Source organism: Rhinatrema bivittatum, chromosome 2 (assembly GCF_901001135.1).
Source record: "Rhinatrema bivittatum chromosome 2, aRhiBiv1.1, whole genome shotgun sequence".
Classification (NCBI taxonomy): domain Eukaryota; kingdom Metazoa; phylum Chordata; class Amphibia; order Gymnophiona; family Rhinatrematidae; genus Rhinatrema; species Rhinatrema bivittatum.
Genome location: NC_042616.1, coordinates 1527460 through 1540594, shown reverse-complemented (window position 1 = coordinate 1540594; position 13135 = coordinate 1527460). Strand labels below are relative to the sequence as shown.

Sequence of the window (13135 nt, the reverse complement as noted above, 5' to 3'; positions counted from 1 at the left end):
GGAGCATCCAGGAATTGTAACAGCTCCATCATTGCTCCATCTTGCTCAGTCTGTAATTGGAAGGGAACTAATTCAGACATTTCCTTCACAAAATTTATGAAGGACAAGTCCTCTGGAGGAGAACGCTTCCTACTTTCAGTAGAAGAAGGTGGCGATGGTAAATCATCGGTGTCTTGAGATGAATCGTCAGTCCAGGTGTCATAGGGTCCCTGTAGGAACCTGAGAAGGATGGGACGATGGTATTCCTGAAGGTCCTAGTTTAGGATCTGAAGGCATCGAGGGAAGTACTGGAGGCACCGATGAGGGCAACGAGGCCATCAATGGATGGATCAGTGGCGCCGATGGGTGCATCGGCATTGATGGTTGAGGCATCGGAAGGACTCCCGATGGGGGAATGCGGAACGGTGTTTCCCCTCCCGATGACAGGGTAAGCGGGGAAGGCACCGGAGCCATCGGTGACCCAGGATCCAATGGTGGAAAAGCGGCTATGAGCACTTCCATCTTCGAGAGCAGCGGTGTCAATGCTGCCGGAATCGGATTGGTGGTCGGTTCCACAATTGGCACCGGTTTCGGTGTCGGAGGAACTTGAAGTCTGTGCATCGCCTTATCGATGGCCTCCTGAACCATCCGGTCCAGTTCTTCACGGAGACCTGGAGCAAGCAGCCCCAGCTCCGGAAGGGAAGAAGGAGGCAGAGGCATAGCCGGAGGGATCACTGTTAAAGGCAGAGTCGTGGCTCCCGATACCTGTCCGGGTGAGTTGTTGCCTTGGTGACCCAGTCGCAGAAAGGGTCGGTGCCTTTTCTGGACGGGGTTTCTTTGATGGCGGCTCGGATGATGTCGAGGTCGATGATTTTGCTCCCTCGATGGTCCGAGGCTTCTGATGTCGATGTCGCTCTCTACGATCCCCTCGGTCCTGAGGGGGAGTAGAGGGAGCTAAAGGCTGAGAAGTTGTCGATGCTGGACGGTCGGTGCCGGTTCTGACGACGTCAATACAATAGACGGCGTCGGAGTTTGAGCACAGAAGAGAAGTTCCATCTTCTCCATTCTGGCCTTGCGAATTTAGGTGTCATTAGGGCACATTCGGTGCAGGTCAGGACATCGTGCTCACATCCGAGACACATTACACAGACTTTATGAGGGTCTGTGATGGACATGGTGCGATTGCAGTCTGGGCACCGACGGAACCCCGATGCCATGGTCACTCGAGCCGCCGTATGGTCGAAGGCCAGTAGGCCACGAGGGCCAAACTCGATGGGAATCGACCGAAAATGGGTAAAAACTTACCGGAGTACGGCGGAGTCAAAAATTCGAAAGAGGGACCCCTGTGGGGTATGAAACATTTTAGTAATTCTGTGAGGAAAATTCCTGTCAGGAATCTCTGTGGAGCTCCTTAACCGCGTGGCTACTGCTGCGCGGAAAAAAGAAGACTGAAGGGGGACCCCTGCTGGCTGCAGGGTTAGTACCATGCTGGGCATGCCCAGTAGGGGCCAGTCAAAGTTCTAGAAACTTCTGTGATTGGGCTCCATCCTGTGATGTCACCCATATGTGAGGACTACCATCCTGCTTGTCCTGTGAGAAAGGCAGGGTCAGCAAGGAAGCACTGGGGTTTCATTTTGAAATTCCTGCATAGGCGTTATGGCACTGACTTTACACCCGCAAAGTTCAAGGGTTTCTGCCAGTGCTACTGGTCCCCAAATTTACAAAATATCTGCAAGCCTGTAAGCCCCACAGAATTAAAACAAAGTTGCCCCCTAGTGTCTCCCCTTTCCTCGGTCTAAGCTGCCAGACTGCATACAGATCTGAGCCCTTTACTGATCCCATTGATTTAGTGTCTTACCTCCCCATCCCCACAGATGACCAAGTCTGCCCTCTCTGAGATATGGAAGCTGAATGCTGATGTCTCTCTACAGTCCTCACTTTGCAGGGACCCTTACCTGCTGTTTTCTGGTCCTGGTTTTACATATCCCTGCAGAGCTTCCTCCCAGATGCTGTTTGCTAGTGAGTTTCCAATTGCTGTCATCACCATTATAAGTTCTACAGGCCAATCATCAAGGTCAAGTGAGCGTACTCGGGATAGGTGAGTGCCCAAGTTCCGATGGATGCCTGAGCATTCAATGCACATTAGGGTGCCTAAGTTCAGACTGGCCCAATCAGGATCTGAGAAGAAAGTGAGAAAAAGAAGAGATAACAAATAAGTACATTTCTCTTTATTTAGATGAATAACTTGCATATGCCATGAAAGATCAATGCAAAATACTAAGAAAAAGATACAAAGGAAATCATAAAATCAGTATTTGCATAATAATAAAATTCCTAAGATAGGATAATTAACAAACAATGACAAGCCAATAAATAAAATACAATACAAAAAAACAAATATTGGGAAAAATATGGCATGGAAATGGAAAATGATGATAGAAGAGAGGGAAGGAAAAGCAAATACATAGTAAGGATGGTGGATGCAGGAACCATTCATCTGGTAGCTGTGGTAGAGGCCAAAATATTCAAGACCACCAGTGATGACCAGAAAGGATTTTTCTTACTGTGGAGACATGGAGCAAAAGCCAGAGATCAGTCAGAGTCTGACACTGCACTATGCAGGGAAACTGGGCCAACAGATGGGCCTTGCGGTTCTAATCTACATTTCTAGGATAGTAAGGAATCGGCAATGAGTGAGAAAGAACTTCCTTACCTGAAAAGAAAGGACTCCAAGGAAAATCCCAGCATAAGCACACATTAGGTTTAACCAATAAGCACCACAATGGGGAAAAGTCAGTTCTCAATTAGGTCCTTGTTCAACACAACAAACACACACCTGATAGAACAAAGGTCCAGTGAAGAGCAACTTATTCTATGTGGGAAAATGTTGAAAGGATGGTATTCTGACACCATATTATTGAGTTTTGTAAAAATCAAATAAAATGAATGAGTCACTAGGATTCACAGCTGACTGACTACCTGTGGGCTGCATTGATGAACAAAACACACAGTCTTCCAGGTAACACACTTGAGATTATATAAACTGACAGGTGGACACGGGGGGAGGTGTGGGAGATCTTATTGATATTCCACAACATAACATGGAATGAGAGGATGAAGGTGATCTTGGTATTTTCACTTGGAAACAACTCAGGCTGTAGTGCGAATTGCATAAAGCACTGGTTGAGGAAACCTCAACAGAGGCACGGATCCCCATTGAAATGGGGTGGAGCAGGAAGGGCTAGAGATGCCTGTGAAGGCGCGAGTTGAGCCCAACCCCATGAGTTGGCCTTAACTGAATCCTCAAGTTGAGACTGTAGTCTCTCCACAGACGAAGTCAATGCTTCTAGGGTTCACTGTTGTTCTCGGACATGAGCAGCTAAGCCAGGGATGGCCTGCAAGGCGGGAGACTCCGCCGAGTCCATGGCCTTGGCAACCTGTTGCGCTGGAGGTGGACCCTTGGCCTGGTGCAGGATTGGTACGGCCCTCTGGTCGGACCCTGAGAGCGCCTGCCACCAGGAGGCGGAGCACAAGAGGAGACAGAGGCTAGCTGGAGCTTCGCCAATAGCAACCCAGGGTTCCCTCAGGTTGAGCCCTTGGTTACCCGGGCCGCCTGGTCTTAGGTGGGCCTCGCAGGGTCTCCTAGAGAGAAAGTTCAAGGGAGTGCCCACCATGAACAAGGGTGTGTGGTCGGTGTGCAAACAGGGAAGTCCAGAGGTTGCAGAGGCCAGAAGAGAGAGTCCGAGTGTATAGCGAGGATCAAGACCAGAGTATCAGTCTAGAATGGTCAGCCAAAGCAGGGTCGGTAACAGAGGTCAATGAGGGCGTAGTCAGATCAGGCAAAGGTCAAGTTCCAGGCGGCGATCAAGAATAGTCACGTCACAGGCAGCAATCAAGAGTAGTCAGAGAACAGGCAAAGGTCAGTACTGTGAGATCAGTCCGAAGGGTACTACCAGGAATGGAGAGACGAAGGAACAGGAGATGCTGGAACAGGAGACGCTGGAACAAAGGAACTGGAACAGGAGACACAGGAGAAAGACACTGGAATGCAGGAAGGCAAACTAGAGACACTGGAGTGTACGACCCGAATGCCAAGGCACCGTTCAAGGGAACGGGCCTTCCCTTTTATACTAGAGAGTCATGACTTCACTGGTGAGTGCTGGGCCTGGGTTTCCCGGGCTTGGGTCTTTAAAATGGAGGAGGTCGGCCCCGCGCGCGCCTAGGGGCGGGGCCAAGGAACAGGAAGACGCAGAGCCCCTGCGGGAGCTCCACTGTGAGGCCGACGTCGGAGATGATGAGCAGGGGAGCCTGGGACGCCGCGAACATGCTGCAGAGGTGGTGAGCCCGGAGCTGGTAGACCTACGGGAGAGGTGAGCAGGACCGGTTGCGGAGCGGCCGCGGCCGGGAAGCGCAACAAAATATTTATTAGTTCAACTAATAAATGGGGTCTATATAGGATTTGATGTAGTTTCTTGCTATTTTGTAATTATTTGTAATTACTTGATTTTTGCCTTTTTATCTTGGATTTTATCATGTTTTTGTAAATATGATTTAAAATTAATAAAGAAATAATTATATAAAAAGAAAATTTGTTCAGATAAATCTTAGCCTGCATAAAATCAGGCTGGATATAAGAGGCGGTGCTGGGATTGCTCCTGGGGAATGGTTAAACCTTGGCTGGTCTGCAGTGATAAGCAGCACTGGCTGACCCAAGTTAGCTGGAAATCGCAGGCCTATCACCAAAACAAGTCACATCATAAAGAGGACGACAGATTCCCAAAGCTCTATTGCCATGACATATCTTAGAAGGGATGGATGATTCTCACACCTCTCTTGCCATGGCATAAGAGGACAGATGATTTCCATAGCACTGTGATCATGGCATGCCACAGGATAGAGAGGATGGCTAATTTGCACAACTTATTACCATGATATGGCATAAAGAAGATGGATGATTCCCACAGCTCTATGGCCATGGCATAACATAGAGAGGACGGATGATTCCCATAACTTTATTACCATGGCATGGCATGTGAAACTTGTGAAAGGTTAAATCTTGCAAGAAGTTCTTAATGATCAGCAGGATCAAGTCAGATGAAAGATCATTACTGGCTTGTTATCAGATATATGTATCTGAGAGAGAATGTTGTGGTACAGATGAAGCATGAGAGCAAACAAAGCAGAGGGGCAAGAAATGAAGTGTAGAGAAAGAGGTGGGAAAAAGAAAGAGAAAGAAAGAGGGTGCCTGAGAAGACAGGGATGCAGTGAGAGAAATAACATGGAGGAAAAAGTCTGATAGTGTGATTAGAGTGAGAAAAGGGGAAAAACTGTAAACAGAAAGACCAGGAGGAGAAGACACAGTAGGAGAAAAGAGGCAATATGTGAGTAGAGGAAGGACCATGGTAAGGCAAAAAGAATGGAAAGAAAGCAAAGGTAAAACTTGATTCAAGGAACAAGGGAGAGTGTGTGTGTGTGTGTGTGTGTGTGTAATCCAGCCACCGAGGCTTTCCTCCCATTCTGTTCCCGAGTGTGAGACAAGAGCAGAGAGAATTCAGATAATTCTTACTGGGCAGGCTTCTTCTAGTTGCATTTATCTTGGAGAAAACTGGGTCCTTGAAGGGTGAACTTGATGAGATGAGAAGGAACAGTTTAGAACTGTTAAGAAAATAGCCCACTAGAGATACAGAACATAAGAACTGCCATACTGGGTCAGACCAAGGGTCCTTCAAGCCCAGCATCCTGATTCCAACAGTGGTCAATCCAGGTCACAGGTACCCGGCAGGATTCCTAAATTACATAAGAACATAAGAAATTGCCATGCTGGGTCAGATCAAAGGTCCATCAAGCCCAGCATCCTGATTCCAACAGTGGTCAATCCAGGTCACAGGAACCCGGCAGGATTCCTAAATTACATAAGAACATAAGAAATTGCCATGCTGGGTCAGATCAAAGGTCCATCAAGCCCAGCATCCTGATTCCAACAGTGGTCAATCCAGGTCACAGGTACCCGGCAGGATTCCTAAATTACATAAGAACATAAGAAATTGCCATGCTGGGTCAGATCAAAGGTCCATCAAGCCCAGCATCCTGATTCCAACAGTGGCCAATCCAGGTCACAGGTAACCGGCAGGATTCCTAAATTACATAAGAACATAAGAAATTGCCATGCTGGGTCAGATCAAAGGTCCATCAAGCCCAGCATCCTGATTCCAACAGTGGTCAATCCAGGTCACAGGTACCCGGCAGGATTCCTAAATTACATAAGAACATAAGAAATTGCCATGCTGGGTCAGACCAAGGGTCCATCAAGCCCAGCATCCTGATTCCAACAGTGGCCAATCCAGGTCACAGGTACCCGGCAGGATTCCTAAATTACATAAGAAATTGCCATGCTGTGTCAGACAAAGGGTCCATCAAGCCCAGCATCCTGATTCCAACAGTGGTCAATCCAGGTCACAGGTACCCGGCAGGATTCCTAAATTACATAAGAACATAAGAAATTGCCATGCTGGGTCAGATCAAAGGTCCATCAAGCCCAGCATCCTGATTCCAACAGTGGGCAATCCAGGTCACAGGTACCCGGCAGGATTCCTAAATTACATAAGAACATAAGAAATTGCCATGCTGGGTCAGATCAAAGGTCCATCAAGCCCAGCATCCTGATTCCAACAGTGGGCAATCCAGGTCACAGGTACCCGGCAGGATTCCTAAATTACATAAGAACAAAAGGAATTGCCATGCTGGGTCAGATCAAAGGTCCATCAAGCCCAGCATCCTGATTCCAACAGTGGTCAATCCAGGTCACAGGTACCCGGCAGGATTCCTAAATTACATAAGAAATTGCCATGCTGGGTCAGATCAAAGGTCCATCAAGCCCAGCATCCTGATTCCAACAGTGGCCAATCCAGGTCACAGGTACCCGGCAGGATTCCTAAATTACATAAGAACATAAGAAATTGCCATGCTGGGTCAGGCCAAGGGTCCATCAAGCCCAGCATCCTGATTCCAACAGTGGCCAATCCAGGTCACAGGTACCCGGCAGGATTCCTAAATTACATAAGAAATTGCCATGCTGTGTCAGACAAAGGGTCCATCAAGCCCAGCATCCTGATTCCAACAGTGGCCAATCCAGGTCACAGGTACCCGGCAGAATTCCTAAATTACATAAGAACATAAGAAATTGCCATGCTGGGTCAAACCAAGGGTCCATCAAGCCCAGCATCCTGATTCCAACAGTGGGCAATCCAGGTCACAGGTACCCGGCAGGATTCCTAAATTACATAAGAACATAAGAAATTGCCATGCTGGGTCAGATCAAGGGTCCATCAAGCCCAGCATCCTGATTCCAACAGTGAGCAATCCAGGTCACAGGTACCCGGCAGGATTCCTAAATTACATAAGAACATAAGAAATTGCCATGCTGGGTCAGATCAAAGGTCCATCAAGCCCAGCATCCTGATTCCAACAGTGGCCAATCCAAGTCACAAGTACCTGGCAAGTACCCAAACATTAAATAAATCTCTAGCTACTATTGCTTATTAATTACCGTAATAGCAGTTTATGGATTTTTCCTCCAGGAACTTATTCAAACCTTTTTTAAACCCAACTACAGTAAGTGCCTTAACCACATTCTCTAGCAATGAATTCCAGAGCTTAACTGTGCGTTGAGTGAAAAATAATTTTCTCCGATTAGTTTTAAATGTGCTACTTGCTAATTTCATGGAGTGCCCCCTAGTCCTTCTATTATCCAAAAGTGTAAATAACCGATTCACATCTACCCGTTCTAGACCTCTCATGATTTTGTAGATCTCTATCACATCTCCCCTCAGTCGTCTCATCTCCAAACTGAACAGACCTAACCTCTTTAGCCTTTCCTCTGAGGGCAGCTGTTCCATGCCCCTTATCATGCTGCTTTAACAAATAACATTCTGGAAGTTGTAGTCTCAAAGGGAAAGGAGAGCAGGAAGGGGATGGCTGCTAATCCCAATCAGGAGAAAGGTTGTCACGGTTGTGAATTCTTGGGCTGTGTTGTGGTAGATGAGCCTACTAGTCCAACACCAACAGATAGAGGACATGCCCTTACTGGGACGGGAGCTGGGGCTTCATCTATACCATCCTTGCTCCCCATAGGTTGAACTCTTGGGTTCCAGGGGCTGGTAGGATTTAGGTGAATGTCCTGTAGGGGGCGATCAAGGAGAGTGCATGTACAAGTACATGCTGAGGTGTGGGAAGGCGGCGTGGGAGGCAGGGTCATAGTACTAGAGAATTAGGCCGAGACAAACAAGACACTGGAGGATAAGGCAGGGCAGGATAGACTAGGCAAGACAAGGGAGACTGGCAAGGTATGAGCAAGTTAAGGACACAGGCAAAACAAGGACCAGGACACAAGCAAGACAAGATGAGGCACAGACTAGGAAAGGCAAGGCATGATAAGGCACAAAGCAAGGAGACATAAAGAGCAACATGCACTGCAGACTAGACAGTGGATATGTTGCTGAGACGGGGAGAAGTACGCGGCAGGGGTTTAAATACTCAGCATGATGTCATTAGGAAGCGCCTCAGTGGGTTTTCCCGCCGCTGGACTTTCAAAGGCCAGTGGGCACCCTAAGCACGCGCCTTGCGGCTGAGCTGGAAGGAGGCGAGGAATTGCGGCGTTAAAGCCATGGCAAACTTTGGCAGCATACTTGGTGAATGTGGCCTAGTCGCTGGGTTGTCCAGCAGCTAGCCAAACATTACAGTACTCCACCTCTAAGCCCCCACTCCTCAGGGCTCTAAGCTTCTGGGGGTAGTATTTATTGAAATTCCAATACCAATCGAGGGGATTGAAGATTAGAAGCAGGCTCTCATGAGTTCTCCTCGGGTCTAAAGCCCTTCCAAGAGATGAGATACTAAAGTTGACCTCAATATTTTCTGGAATCAAAGATCTCTTGAACCTCATATTCAGCATCTACTTCTGTTACCACCTCCATTAGTTTGGAAACCACCCATGGCCAGGATAGGGGTAAGGGTTCGAAGAGAGACAAATGGAATACAATGTGGACCTTGAGTGTGGTGGGATTTTTACTCAGTAGGCCACTGGCCCCACTTTGCAACAACTGGAAATGGCCCTACGAACTGTGGAGAAAAATTGATTTAGGGGTTTTTGAGGTGGAAGTTGTGAGTACTCAGTCAAACTAGTGTTCCAGGTTTGAACTGAGGCACTGGACAGCACTGCTTTCCGCTTGCTTTTTGAATTTCTCAGCCTCTAGATCAGAGCTTTCCAAACTTTTCATGTTGGTGACACACTTTTTAGACAAACATAATTTCGGGACACAGTAATTCAGTCTACTAGCAAATCAGCGGTTAAAGGTTAAACGAACGAAATGTATTTCGACAATTTATGTATGTTTCCTTAAATATATACATAATAAAATGTTTCACGACACAACCTATCTTGTGAAAATCTTTCATTTATATTAAAAATATATAATATTCCAAGATTAATGTTGTTATAATTTATGAGTAACAATAATAAAACAAAGTTATTGTGTTATTCAATTTACCTCTTTAATGAGATATATGAGCTTGATGGGATGAACACAGCTTTTGAATATTTGGTGTTAATAAAAAAGTTCAAAGGGTCTTCTGCGTAATTTTAAAAAGCTGGCCAGTTTCACACTATAAAATTATTTGATAACCTCATTCAGCTAATTCTATATGGCTATGAAAGTGAAGTCTGGAATTTATAGGAAGGGACGGAATGTCAATATAAAGCCCGCACCTTCAATTCCCCCAAACAATGGAGCTTGGATGTTTCCCTTACAGCTCATCATATTAAAAGATATTTTCAAATTCTGGTGTCACCTCACAGTAACAGCAGCACAAACACCTTCCACTGCCAGGCACATTGTGAACTAACACAAAACCCTGCAAAAAAGACACTCAAAATCTATACTGCAATCCCATTGTAACATAACAGTAATAACACCAAGGACTCAAACAACAATAACCCTAACTGTGAAAAAGCAAGGGTAAATATTACACTGGGTCCTAGAATACCAATACACCACCTACTGAGGAAACAAAACAAACCAGATTGCTATAGATCCCTATATGCTAGCAGAATCTCTCATCATGGTCACACACACAGAGCAGAGACAGACCCTCACCAAATACAGAATACAAAATAAAGGAGCACAAATTAGACAAAAACTGAAATGGAAACCCCAAGAAGCCAGACTCTGTGTATTAACAATGGAAAAACAGAACCACCATTCCTCATAAAACAAATAAAATCAAGAAACATAAAGCATCAGTTATAATATTAAAACCATACTAATAAAAGAATATTTTAAAACCACTGATAAATAGAATTTCTATTCATTAAAATCATATACATTTTTTACAATTTCCCAAACACCAATAAAATATTTCAAAACAGCACATAAATCAAATAACACCCATTAAAACTAATAAGGATTTTAAAAAGCCCCTGCTGTCCATATGTGGGAGCTCTTGATTTCCAGTCACCCTGATATTGTCGAGGATTAGGAGGTTATCCTCTCTCTCACACATACTCACATGTCCATTCTCTCTCACACATACACTGTCACATACATACATATTCATGCTCTTATACCAACCATAACCTCTCGCTCTCACTGACACTGACACACTCTCAGGCTCTAAGACACTCTCTCCCCCTCCACACACACCCCCACACACACAAATTCTTCCTCCCCTGGATTTTCTCATACACACTCATGCTCTCACTCTCTCTGGCTCCCTCACATACACACAAACACACACACCCAGGCAAGCTCCCAGTCATTCTCACACATTGAAACTGACCCCCAGGCAGGCTCCCATTCATTTTCACACCACTCCCTCACCATCCCCCAGGCATGCACACATTCATTCTCACACAAACAGACCCCTAGGCAGGCACCAATTCATTCTCACACACACAGACCCCCAGGCAGGCACCAATTCATTCTCACACTGTTACGATCCCGGTCACTAGGTTGGTGACCGGGCACTCACCGCTTCCTCCCGCGCAGAGGATCGCGCCACAGAACGCCCGATTCGCGGCCTTCCAGGCCGCATGGCAGCAGCATCTCCACAAGGGAGACCCCGCCGAAGACTCCTCCCCTCGTCAGGGGAACGCGCGCGCGCAGGGGCCAAAGTTTTCAATCGTCAGCACCCGGATGTGCTGACACGCCTCCGATGACGTCAGACGCCGGGTAAGGGGATTTAACCGGGGACTGGGGGTTTTCTAATTGCCTTTTTATTTTATTTTATTTATTTATTTAATTTTATATACCGACAGCCGTTTGCACATCGTGCCGGTTTACAAGTAACTTACAACCATAAGATATATAGGCAGAAGCCTTTACAAATAACAGTATGTAACATAAATGCAGTAACAGAGCAAGAAACTAATGCAGAAACAGAGCAAGAGGAACCTCTTGCCTTGCAACGAGGTTCCTTCCGTGAAGTACTAGTTGCCGTCTGCTGACCCGGTTCCTGACTCCTGTTGCCTGTCTTCGGATTCTGCCTGACTGACCTTGATTCTTGCCTGCTGCCCGGTTTGTTAACTTCTGCCTGCCCTTGCGTTCCTGCTTCTGCTTGATTCCTGCTTGTCTTGACTCCGGTCCGTGACTCCTACTTCTGCCTGCCTGCTGCCTGCCTTGACTACGGTTCGTGACTCTGACTTCTGCCTGCCTGCTGCCTGCCTTGACTACAGTTCGTGACTCCGACTTCTGCCTGCCTGCTGCCTGTCTTGACTCCAGTTCGTGACCCCGACTTCTGCCTGCCAGCCGCCTGCCTTGACTCCGGTTCGTACTCCATTCCTGGGTTTCTTCAGTTCTTCGCCTAAGTCCCAGCGGTCCGGGTTCCTACGGGCTCCTCCTGGGGGGACCTCGGACTTCCAGGGTGAAGACTCCTAAGTCCTAGCAACCCGGGCTCCCACAGCTCCTCTGGAGGGGTCACAGGTTTCCAGGTGAAGCTTCGTCAACCCAGTGTGAGTTCTGCCTCCCGACCGTTCCATCTGGTCGGTCGGCCCAAGGATCCACTTCCGGTTTTGGACAGTCGTAACACACACACACACATATACCACACATAGGCAGGCACCTATTCTCACACAAACAAACCCCAGGAAGACACCCATACATTCTCATACACAGACACACCCTCAGGCAGGCACCCATGCATTCACACACATTCACCCCCAGGCAGACTCCCATTCATACACATGCACACACTAAAGGCAGACCCCTTCTCTTTCTTTTGCCAGCAACCTCGGAGCCTCTCTCATTCCTCTGCTGCCACTGATGCCGCATGGCTATTGGGGAGGCGCCGATTGCTGCTATTGGCACTGAAGCCCATTCTGCTGCCTCCTCTGTGCAGGCCCCGTTGGTTTCCACTTCCTCCATGTTGATCTCGTACATTGTGAGATCCACATAGAGAAAGTGCTACTCTTGCACATTCCCCAAAGATTACATGTGCCAATCAGTAAAAGTAATTTATTTATTTTTTACCTTTGCTGTCTGATCTTAGTTTTCTAATCGGTTGGTCACAGGCTTTTTTGTTCCACCTTCCCTTTCTTATTTTTTTGCCAATTCCTTTCATATTGTCTTTTTTTTCTATTTCTTTTCTCTCCATCTATCTTCTTCCCTCAAACATACAGTCAGGTTCTCATTCTCACATGCTCTCTCTCATACAATCATTCATACACACAGGCTCTCACTGTTACATGCTGTCTCTCTCACACACCCACAGGCTCTCACATGCTGTCTCTGCAAACATTCAGGTCCTCACTCCCACACACAATCTCATCTCATCTCTCAACTCACCTCATACACACACTCTGTGGGCCCTCAGCCTCTCTCTTACCTCTGGGCCTCCTCTTCACGGGTCACCGCAGGATGGGCTTTGCAGCGGCCCTGATCTTCTCGGGCCAATCCGTGGTGGAGACCCTGCTACCGGGCCTCCTCCTCTTCTCAGACCGCTGCAACAACGCTGCTCCTCTTCTGCACGCGGCTGATGCTCCTCCTCCTTCCTGCCCATGCGGCTCCGGCAACATTTTTCTTCCGGGGCCGCATGGGCAGGAAGAAGGAGGAGCACCTGCACGTTTAAACATGACCTTGTTCTTCGGGCCGTGGTGACGTGAGCTGCA

General features: G+C 47.2%; 1 protein-coding gene across 2 annotated transcripts in view; it reads right to left on the bottom strand.

Moving 5' to 3' along the window:
• Positions 1–13135, bottom strand: part of AGAP3 (ArfGAP with GTPase domain, ankyrin repeat and PH domain 3) — a 1011227-nt gene that overhangs the window by 89424 nt on the left and 908668 nt on the right. For both annotated transcript variants that reach the window (XM_029587235.1, XM_029587233.1), the window contains exon 16: positions 1935–2157. In XM_029587235.1, coding sequence (XP_029443095.1) covers positions 1935–2157 — 223 coding nt within the window. The remainder of the gene's footprint in view (positions 1–1934; positions 2158–13135) is intronic.